The sequence below is a fragment of the Cajanus cajan genome, chromosome 6 (genome assembly GCF_000230855.2).
Source record: "Cajanus cajan strain Asha chromosome 6, NIPB_CcT2T_4, whole genome shotgun sequence".
NCBI classification, from domain to species: domain Eukaryota; kingdom Viridiplantae; phylum Streptophyta; class Magnoliopsida; order Fabales; family Fabaceae; genus Cajanus; species Cajanus cajan.
In genome coordinates, this window is record NC_138522.1 from 25,170,728 (window position 1) to 25,182,351 (window position 11,624).

The 11,624-nt window shown below is 39.7% G+C and overlaps 1 protein-coding gene across 2 annotated transcripts; it reads left to right on the forward strand.

Annotated features, from left to right (window-relative positions):
• Nucleotides 1-445: 445 nt before the first annotated feature.
• Nucleotides 446-10,634, forward strand: LOC145959013 (uncharacterized). Of its 2 annotated transcripts, XM_083076907.1 has the most exons (3): nt 446-5,234; nt 9,293-9,402; nt 9,585-9,807. In XM_083076907.1, the coding sequence occupies exons 1-3, from the start codon at nt 1,988-1,990 to the stop codon at nt 9,654-9,656; spliced, it is 3,429 nt and encodes a 1,142-aa protein (XP_082933033.1). In that variant the 5' UTR covers nt 446-1,987; the 3' UTR covers nt 9,657-9,807. The 2 variants fall into 2 exon arrangements, with proteins under 2 accessions (XP_082933033.1, XP_082933032.1); XM_083076906.1 differs by lacking the exon at nt 9,293-9,402 and having other exon boundaries at nt 9,585-10,634.
• Nucleotides 10,635-11,624: the final 990 nt, after the last annotated feature.

The window sequence follows — 11,624 nt, forward strand, 5'->3', positions numbered from 1 at the left end:
TCCAATGGAGATTGGTATGCTTTCTTGTTGGTTAACTACAATACCTCTCTCCTCATTGATCCATTGCATTCAATAAGGTTTAGGGTAAGGTTTTGTAGTCAAGGCTAACTTATCAACCAATCTAGTGCTACAACAATTGGAAGTTGACCCACTATCTACAATTAGAGAACAAGTATTTTCTAAAACCTTGCATTTTGTTTGAAACAAGTTCTCTCTTTGAGATTGGTCAATGTCACTAGATTGATTGTTAAGAAGCCTTCTTACCAAAAGTAAGTCTCCTTCACAAGGTAAAATTTCTTCCTCGAAGTCTATGGCTTCTTCTTCACTACTAGAGGAAGATGAAGTAGCTTCATCAAGGCTACTATAGTGGTCTTGGGCTTTTAAAACCATAGTTTTCTTTGTAGGACATTGGGAAGCAATATGTCCTCTTCCAAGACACTTGATAAATCATAATTTGATATGTATCTTTTCCTTCAATTTAGCTATTTTACATTCCATCTATGGTTAATTATAGGATTTAGATAGATATGTGTGTTGTTGGGCCAAATTGGATAGTTGGGAATTATTATTCTAAATTTTCGCTGTTTTTGGGCTGATGAACATGTCTCGGTCTTCAGGGCTTAACTTGGGCTGTAGTGATCCAAATGGTGAAACCTCGGTGGCCCTGGAAAGCGGAGACAAAGACCTAGAACTTTGCAGAAGGAACCGTGTTCAAATTCGTTCATCTAGAAGGACAATTTCGGTGGTCAAAAATCGGTGCGGAAATGGCATCCAACTCATCCCACCAACAACACCAACTCATCCCATTTCGTTTTGTCTTAGCTTTTTCCCATTATTTTATATTTCTTTTGTGTTAGATGAAGGCTATAAATAGGCCTTCACTTCTCCATTGTAAGACATCCCAAAACACCTTCAAATAAGTTACTCTTGGGTGTTCTTCTACCTCCCTTCTCTTTGTTTTCTTTAAGTTTATTTTCTCTCTTGTAGTTGCAATTTATGTTTTATTGTCTTCTCCTTTTGTATGCATTTTAGTTCTGTTCTTTGCCTCCTCCATGGAAGGCTAGGTTGTAATACTCTTTAACTTGATTCAATGCATTTTCATTTTCCTTGCATTTTCATTTCATTTCTATTTTAATGGAAGGCTAAAACCTTTGGGTTGGTTTCTTGTTATGGATTGTAATCTCTGTTTGAGGTTGTGTATGTTTGTATGTCTCTGTTCTACTTTGTTCTTCTTCATTTAACCTCTATATCAGTATGTCCATGCTTAATGGGCTATGCTTAATGACACAGTTGCTTAATCTGTGAAGAGGTTGATGTTGTATACGTTTGCTTAATTCGTGTAGGGAAATCTTGAGTTAATCTTCGCTTAGTTGGTTAACTTGGATGGAACAAGGATTAAGTGGTTAATAGAGCAATCTTATTGTGAACCAAGGATAAGAGAGTTACAATCCAAACAAGAAGCCAATCTATTTTACTTGTTGTGTTATCTACATTTTATTGTGTTATAAACTTAAATCTGAACAACCAAATTCCCCCCCCCCCCCATTTGGTGTGTTTAAGCCTTTGGCAGATAAAAATGGTCCTTGAGAGACGACCTAGGACAACTTCCTAGTACTACATTTAATTGTTTTTATTTGACCGGATACGACTTCGATCAAATTTGGCGCCGTTGCCGGGGACCATCAGTTTCTGTAAAAGGCTGTGCGTTTTTGTATTTGTTTTTGTGGTGTTTTGTTGTGTGTTTTATGTTTTAGAGTCTTTGTCAATTTTTGTGTGTTTTGTTTTAGTGTATTAATGTGAATGTGAATAGTGCAGAATATTAGAATTCATTTTTGATTTTGACAGCTAGATTTATCATTTTGCCTTAATTCTTGTGTGGTAGTAGCTAATGATTTTAGGATAATATTGGTGCATTAGTTTTGTTGTTTTCTAAGTTTTCATAAAAATCCCCCTTTGTTCACTATTACTATAGTGGTGCATGTAGTGTATGACTAGGAACAATCCACACACTTTGCATCCATTTGATCCTGAAATAGATAGAACATACCATAGATTAGTTAGAGAGCATATAGTCTCACCTGAGAGTGATACCCATAGTGTGAGTGTAGCATCTGAAGTTGACTCAACTGAAAACATGGCTGACCAACCTGGACCTCGAGAGAGAACACTTAGGGAAATGGCTGCACCTGATTTTACTTATGAGAGTTTATGCATTCAATACCCTGAGGAAGATGTTCCTTTTGTGCTTAAAACTGGACTAATCCATTTGCTGCCTAAGTTTCATGGTCGTGCAGGTGAAGACCCACATAAGCATCTCAAGGAGTTCCACATTGTTTGTTCCACCATGAGGCCACCTAATGTCCCTGAAGATCACATCTATCTGAAAGCATTCCCTTTTTCATTAGAGGATCTTGCTAAGGACTGGTTGTACTATCTGGCTCCTGGTTCAATAACAGGCTGGGATGACTTAAAGAGAGCATTTCTAGAAAAATTCTTCCCTGCATCCAGGACCACAGCAATCCGGAAAGACATATCTGGAATTAGGCAACTCATGGGGGAGAGCTTATACGAGTACTGGGAAAGATTCAAGAGGCTATGTGCTAGCTGTCCTCACCATCAGATTTCTGAACAGCTATTATTACAGTATTTCTATGAAGGATTGAACATAATGGATAGAAGCATGATTGATGCAGCTAGTGGAGGAGCCTTAGGAGATATGACACCTGCTTCTGCTAGAGGGTTGATTGAAAAAATGGCGTCTAACTCACAACAATTCAATATGAGGAGTGATTCCATAGTTGTGAGGGGTGTGCATGATATGGTAGCCCCAGATTCCACTGAACACAAAAAGTTGGAGAGTAAGATTGATGCTCTCACCACCTTGGTCTCACAACTGGCTACAAATCAAAAGTCAGGTCCACCACCAGCAAAGGTATGTGGAATTTGCACTTCAATTAATCATCCAACTGATGCTTGTCCCTCCTTGCAAGACTCTTCTATAGGTCCTGATGCCCCACAAGCCTATGCTGCAAATATCTATAATAACAGACCAGCGCAACAACAACAGCAGCAGAGTTATGACCTCTCCAACAATAGGTACAATCCAGGTTGGAGAAATCATCCTAATCTCAGATGGTCTAACCAGCAGCAGCAGCAACAACAACAGCCATCCCCTCCCTTCCAAAACAATGTTGGTCCTAGCAGATATGTGCCTCCTCCTATCCAACAACAACAACAAAGACAACATGAAGCTCCTGCACCACCAGCTCTTCAACCTTCTACTTCTGAACCTACATTGGAGGAGTTAGTGAGGCAGATGACTATTCAAAACATGCAGTTCCAACAAGAGACCAGAACTTCCATACAAAGTTTGACAAATCAGATGGGTCAGATGGCCACTCAGCTTAATCAATCACAGTCCCAAAATTCAGATAAGTTGCCTTCACAGACTGTGCAGAATCCAAGAAATGTGAGTGCCATCACATTGAGGTCCGGGAAACAGATTGAAATGCCCACTGTAGTACCTCCACCGCCATCTGCACATGTACCAGTTCCAGTTCCAACATCTGCATCTGAGCAAAATGATCAACCAGTTGGTGTCAAAAATTTTCATGCAGGTGGACCTTCTTCTAGCACCAGTTCAGATTTGCAGCCTCCTATCCCTCTTCCATTTCCTCCTAAGGTGATTCCAAGCAAAAAAATGGAAGAGGTGGATAAAGAAATCTTGGAGACCTTCAGGAAAGTAGAGGTGAACATACCTTTGCTTGATGCCATAAAGCAAATCCCGAGATATGCAAAATTCCTCAAGGAGCTGTGCACTCATAAAAGGAAGATGAAGGGAAATGAGAGAATCAGCATGGGCAGAAATGTGTCTGCTTTGATAGGTAAATCTGTTCCTCACATTCCTGAAAAATGTAAGGACCCAGGTACTTTCTGCATACCTTGTATTATTGGGAATAACAAATTTGAAAATGCCATGCTTGATCTGGGTGCTTCTATAAATGTCATGCCTCTGTCCATTTTTAAATCTTTGTCTCTTGGTCCTATGCAACCTACGGGTGTGGTGATACAGTTGGCAAATAGAAGTGTTGCCCACCCTACAGGTTTGATTGAGGATGTTTTAGTTCGGGTTGGTGAACTGATTTTCCCTGCCGATTTTTATGTGCTTGATATGGAGGAGGGATTCTCCCATGGATCTGCCCCAATCATTTTAGGCAGACCATTTTTGAAAACAGCCCGAACTAAGATTGATGTGTATGCTGGTACATTATCCATGGAATTTGGTGATAGTATTGTCCATTTTAACATTCTTGATGCCATGAAACATCCATCTGAAAACCATTCTGTTTTTCGTGCTGAGATACTTGATGATATTGTTGATGAGTATTCTTCTAATTTTCATTCTCTGCATGATAAGAAACATTGTTTTCTGTCTGATCTATATACTTCTCTTGCATGCACTGATTCTGATTCTGTTTTTGATTTTGAATCTGTTTCTGTATCAGATTTTGATTCTTGTCCCAAGAATAATTGTGATTTTGTAACTGATTGTGCATATGATGTTTTGGGTGCTGTACCTCTGGATATTATTTCTTTAGAGTCGGAATGCACTAACCATGTTTCAGGAAGTACACGTGAGTCTGACTTGCAGGTTGAGGTACATGCTGTGGAACCCTTAGTTCCTTCCACTGTTCAGCCAGCACCCATTCCAGAATTAAAGCCTCTACCAGAAAACCTCAAGTATGCCTACTTGGAGGATGATGAGAAGTTTCCAGTTATCATTTCCACCTCCCTTGATGTTGTTCAAGAGGAGAAACTGTTGCACGTTCTGAAAAAGCATAAGAAAGCCATCGGTTGGACCCTGGCGGACATCCCTGGTATCAGCCCATCCACTTGCATGCATAGGATATTCTTAGAGGATGGAGCTAAACCAGTCAGACAACCCCAGAGGCGACTCAACCCTATCATTTTGAATGTAGTGAAGAAGGAGGTGACCAAGCTTCTTCAAGCTGGGATCATTTATCCTATATCAGATAGTCAGTGGGTGAGTCCGGTCCAGGTTGTCCCCAAGAAGACAGGTCTCACTGTTGTGAAAAATGAGAGGGATGAGCTCATACCCACTAGAGTCCAAAATAGTTGGAGGGTCTGTATTGACTACCGGAGGCTAAACCAAGCAACCAGGAAGGATCATTTTCCTTTGCCCTTCATTGATCAAATGCTTGAGCGTCTGGCAGGTAAATCTCATTACTGTTTCCTTGATGGGTTCTCTGGTTATTTTCAGATTCATATTGCTCCCGAGGATCATGAGAAGACCACATTCACCTGCCCTTTTGGCACTTTTGCTTATAGAAGGATGCCTTTTGGCCTATGCAATGCCCCTGGCACATTCCAGCGGTGCATGCTCAGTATTTTTAGTGATTTTTTAGAAAATTGTATAGAGGTGTTTATGGATGATTTTACTGTTTATGGATCCTCTTTTGATGCATGTTTGGATAGTTTGGATAGAGTTCTGAATAGATGCATTGAGACTAACCTTGTTCTTAATTTTGAGAAATGTCATTTCATGGTTGAGCAGGGTATAGTTTTAGGGCATATTATTTCTAGTAAGGGCATAGAAGTAGATCCTGCAAAAGTTTCTGTTATTTCACAGTTGCCTTACCCCTCTTGCGTGCGAGAGGTTCGATCTTTTCTTGGCCATGCAGGTTTCTATAGGCGATTTGTCAAAGAATTCAGCAAGAAGGCCCTTCCACTATCCAATCTACTACAAAAAGATGTTGATTTTGTTTTTGATGACAGGTGTAAGCAGGCTTTTGACTGCCTCAAGGAAGCACTCACCACCACTCCAACCATTCAGGCACCTGATTGGACAGTCCCATTTGAGCTGATGTGTGATGCATCTAATTATGCATTGGGGGCTGTCCTGGCACAAAGAGTTGACAAGTTGCCCAGAGTGATATATTATGCTTCCCGGACTTTGGACGCTGCTCAAGCAAACTACACTACCACAGAGAAAGAGCTTCTGGCCATTGTTTTTGCTCTTGATAAATTTAGATCTTATTTGCTTGGTTCTCGTGTTATTGTTTATACTGACCATGCAGCTCTGAAGTACCTGTTGAAAAAGGCTGACTCAAAGCCTAGGCTGATCAGATGGATGCTCTGGCTTCAAGAGTTTGACTTGGACATCCGTGACAGGAGCGGAGCACAAAACATGGTGGCAGACCATCTCAGCAGGATTGAGAGAGCTGAGAATAGTGCTGAAATCTTACCCATCCAGGATAATTTTCCTGATGAAAATTTGTTAACTATTTCTTCTATTTCTTCTTCTACCACCCCTTGGTTTGCAAACATTGTTAATTTTTTAGTTGCTTCTGTTTTTCCTCCCTTAGCATCACGAGCTCAAATTGATAAAATTAAGAGTGATGCTAAGCATTATACTTGGGATGACCCCTATTTGTGGAAGTTTTGCAGTGACCAGGTGATTAGGAGATGCATACCAGATAATGAGATTGATTCGGTCCTGCAGTTTTGTCATTCTTCCCCACCAGGTGGCCATCTAGGCATTCAGAGGACAGCTCGCAAGGTGCTTGACTGTGGTTTCTACTGGCCCACGATCTTCAGAGATGCGTGGAAGATTTGTAGCACTTGTGAGCAGTGTCAGCGAGCAGGAGGATCCCTTACATGGAGACAGCAGATGCCTCAGCAGCCCATGCTATTCTGTGAGGTGTTTGATGTCTGGGGTATTGATTTCATGGGTCCCTTTCCTGTTTCTTTTGGATTCTCCTACATTCTTTTAGCTGTTGATTATGTTTCAAAATGGGTGGAAGCCAAACCCACCAGAACTAATGATGCTCGGGTTGTAGTGGATTTTGTTAGATCTCACCTATTTTGCAGGTTTGGAGTACCCAGAGCCATTGTTAGTGATCAAGGAACCCATTTTTGCAACAGATCTATGCAGGCTTTGCTCAAGAAGTATGGGGTAGTGCACAGAATTTCCACACCTTACCACCCCCAAACTAATGGGCAAGCTGAGATTTCAAATAGGGAGATTAAGAGAATCTTAGAGAAGATTGTACAGCCCAACAGAAAAGATTGGAGTAACAGGTTGGATGATGCTCTTTGGGCACATAGGACTGCCTACAAAGCACCTATAGGGATGTCTCCTTATCGGGTTGTCTTTGGCAAGGCATGTCATTTACCTGTTGAGATTGAGCATCGGGCCTACTGGGCTGTGAAGACCTGCAACTTCTCCATTGATCAGGCTGGTGAGGAAAGAAAGTTGCAACTGAGTGAGCTGGATGAGATCCGCCTGGAAGCCTATGAGAACTCTAAGTTCTACAAGGAGAAAACCAAGAAGTTCCATGATAGTTTGATAGCTAGAAAGGACTTCACGGTTGGGCAGAAAGTTTTACTGTATAATTCAAGGCTTGGTCTCATGGGTGGTAAGTTGCGTTCTAAGTGGATTGGACCTTTTGTTGTTACTAATGTTTTTCCTTATGGTACAGTTGAGATCAAAAGTGAATCCACAGACAAGAGCTTCAAAGTTAACGGGCACCGTCTGAAACCTTTCCTCAGCAATCCTTCCCTGTTGAATGCAGTTGTAGAGGAGATGTCTCTGCTCGACCCCACTTCTCTTCCACCATGACTTAGGGAGTTTTCTTTTCCGTTATCCTTCTTTACTTTTATTGCACTTGTCCAGATTTATTGATTGTCCTTATTGCTCTGATCTTCTGTTTGGGCCACATTGGGACAATGTGTGATTTAAGTGTGGGGGGGACGGTTTTAGCTTGATTACATGTTTTTAGGGTTTATTTGTTATTTTAGGTTTTATGTTTAGGTGTTCTGTACAGCTTTGCATGTTTCTCTGTGATTTCTGGGTTTTGATTGTTTGTAGGCACTGACTTCATTCTTGGATAGGAGTTTTTTGATACTATATGGTTTGAAATCCCTGTTTTTCTCTACTTGGAAAGATGATTTTTGAGGTTTGAGAAGTTGTTTTAATTGTGACAGATATACCCTGTGTGAGGATTTGAGCCACTATCTATCTTTTTTTTGTGTGTTATGCCTCTTGATTGCTTGCACAGTTGCCTTGTCTTGACTCTGTCTGATACTTCTTGATTCACATGCATGTTTGGATATGATTAAGGCATTTTTGTTCTTATAAGCCTCTGGCCAAATAAGCTTACCCTGAATTATCTCCTCTGATAACCCCTACTGAGCCTATTTCCCCTTCTTTGTTCGAAGCTCATTACAAGCCTTAAGCGAAAAACCATGATTATCTTAACCTTAGGGAGTTTTGGAGCTTTGGAATTGTTTTGGGAATAAGTTCTTGAATAAGTGTGGGGGTGTGCGTGTGTGTCATTGGATGATGTATTTTGGCTAGTTGATCCTTTATGTTGTACACTTTACTCATTACAAATTTTCGTGGTTACTGTTCACTATGTACTGTTCATACTCAAAAAAAAAAAAAAAAAAAAAAAAAAAAAAAAAAAGAAGTTGTTTGAGGCAAGAGAAAGAGGATTCATCATCATAAAAGTCATTAGAAATTTTTGGGTTTATTTCTTGTGCGTATTCTTGACTTATTCCCCATTGCTCCTCTATTTCCTCTGGTTTGCAGTTACTTATCCCATAAATTATCCTCTACCTTGTCCTTAGCCTCATTACAACCCTAAAAAGACCTTTTGATCCTTATGTGCATGTTTATTGGGTGTTGATTTTAGAGGCTTGCCAAGTCTATCTGTTGCTTGTTTTTCATGAGTGCTTTGAGAGTATACAGTTGCCTAGACACTTGAGAGAAACAGTGATATAGTGCATCTTGTGAGGCTCTGTTACTTTTGATTCACCTCTTGAGCTAATTAATTGTCTTGCCATGTCTTGAAATGCTTGGATGATTTCCATAAGTGTCTAGTTTCTCTGACTCTTTTTGTGTTGGATGTTGTCTACTCCTTTTCTTTTCCCAGGAGTCATTGAGAATTGTGTAAATCTGTTTGTTTTCTTGTGTGTATTGTTGTCTCTGTTTCTTCCTGTGTCATCACTTTCTTTGATATCTTTGGAATTGTTCTTTGCTTTGCTTTCTTGATTTTGCCCAGGAGTGCAAAAAGCTAAGTGTGGGGGTATTTGATAAATCATAATTTGATATGTATCTTTTCCTTCAATTTAGCTATTTTACATTCCATCTATGGTTAATTATAGGATTTAGATAGATATGTGTGTTGTTGGGCCAAATTGGATAGTTGGGAATTATTATTCTAAATTTTCGCTGTTTTTGGGCTGATGAACATGTCTCGGTCTTCAGGGCTTAACTTGGGCTGTAGTGATCCAAATGGTGAAAACTCGGTGGCCCTGGAAAGCGGAGACAAAGGCTTTCTTGATTTTGCCCAGGAGTGCAAAAAGCTAAGTGTGGGGGTATTTGATAAATCATAATTTGATATGTATCTTTTCCTTCAATTTAGCTATTTTACATTCCATCTATGGTTAATTATAGGATTTAGATAGATATGTGTGTTGTTGGGCCAAATTGGATAGTTGGGAATTATTATTCTAAATTTTCGCTGTTTTTGGGCTGATGAACATGTCTCGGTCTTCAGGGCTTAACTTGGGCTGTAGTGATCCAAATGGTGAAAACTCGGTGGCCCTGGAAAGCGGAGACAAAGACCTAGAACTTTGCAGAAGGAACCGTGTTCAAATTCGTTCATCTAGAAGGACAATTTCGGTGGTCAAAAATCGGTGCGGAAATGGCATCCAACTCATCCCACCAACAACACCAACTCATCCCATTTCGTTTTGTCTTAGCTTTTTCCCATTATTTTATATTTCTTTTGTGTTAGATGAAGGCTATAAATAGGCCTTCACTTCTCCATTGTAAGACATCCCGAAACACCTTCAAATAAGTTACTCTTGGGTGTTCTTCTACCTCCCTTCTCTTTGTTTTCTTTAAGTTTATTTTCTCTCTTGTAGTTGCAATTTATGTTTTATTGTCTTCTCCTTTTGTATGCATTTTAGTTCTGTTCTTTGCCTCCTCCATGGAAGGCTAGGTTGTAATACTCTTTAACTTGATTCAATGCATTTTCATTTTCCTTGCATTTTCATTTCATTTCTATTTTAATGGAAGGCTAAAACCTTTGGGTTGGTTTCTTGTTATGGATTGTAATCTCTGTTTGAGGTTGTGTATGTTTGTATGTCTCTGTTCTACTTTGTTCTTCTTCATTTAACCTCTATATCAGTATGTCCATGCTTAATGGGCTATGCTTAATGACACAGTTGCTTAATCTGTGAAGAGGTTGATGTTGTATACGTTTGCTTAATTCGTGTAGGGAAATCTTGAGTTAATCTTCGCTTAGTTGGTTAACTTGGATGGAACAAGGATTAAGTGGTTAATAGAGCAATCTTATTGTGAACCAAGGATAAGAGAGTTACAATCCAAACAAGAAGCCAATCTATTTTACTTGTTGTGTTATCTACATTTTATTGTGTTATAAACTTAAATCTGAACAACCAAATTCCCCCCCCCCCCCCCATTTGGTGTGTTTAAGCCTTTGGCAGATAAAAATGGTCCTTGAGAGACGACCTAGGACAACTTCCTAGTACTACATTTAATTGTTTTTATTTGACCGGATACGACTTCGATCAACACTTGAAGCACTTGATTTCACTTGACTTAAACTCTTTGGAAGGTGCTTTGAAAGATGATTTTTCTTTTTCTTTTTCTTTTTCTTCTTTGGGATAAGGTAAGGAAGAGTGGCCCTCCTTCTTAAAACTCTTGGGATAAGAGGGAGTGGAGTCTTTTTGAAAAGTTTTTCTCTTAAGTTGATGCTCCACTCTTGAACAAAGTTGAACAAGTTCATTTAAATCTCTATAAGGAAAAAGTTCAACTTTGTCTCTTATCTCAAGGTTTATACCACTTTGAAATATAGAGATTGTGGTCCTCTCTTCCTCCCTAATCCCAGCCCTCATCATTAGCAACTCCATAGATTGCCTACATTATTCTACACTAGAGGACCCTTGTTTCAATCTTTGAAGCTTATCCATAAGCTCTCGATCATAGTATGGAGGAATATGCCTTCTTCTTAAGGCACTACGGAGCTCATTCCAATATTGGATTGGGGGCTCATGATTTATTCTCCTTTCTTTTTCTAAGGAGATCCACCAATACATAGCATGCCCTTGAAAGCTAAGGGTTGCTAAAGAAACCTTCCTATCTTCACTCACTCCATGGAAAGAGAAAAGTTGTTCAACTTTCATTTCCCAATCTAAATAATTTTCAACATTGTCTTTGCCATGGAATGGAGGAAGAGTAATGTTGGGTTCCCTATTAGAAGACTCCCTATGTCTATGTTGCCTTGGGGGTCTTTGATAGTAATCATCATTGTGATGACTACTATAGAAGATATCACTTGGAGGTTGGGTATGATGCCCTTCCTCCTCATGAACAATTGAAGGTATCATATGCCCCTTGCCCTTTGAGGACTTAGGGGAAGAGACTCTTGGTCTTGAACCACTAGCCTCTCCTCCCATAACTAACCTAGCAAGCAACCTTCTTATTTCTTCATTATTTTTTCATTCTCTTTTTCTCTTTTTCTTAACTCTTCCTCTCTCTTTATATTTTCCTCTTTTTTTTTTCTTAGGTA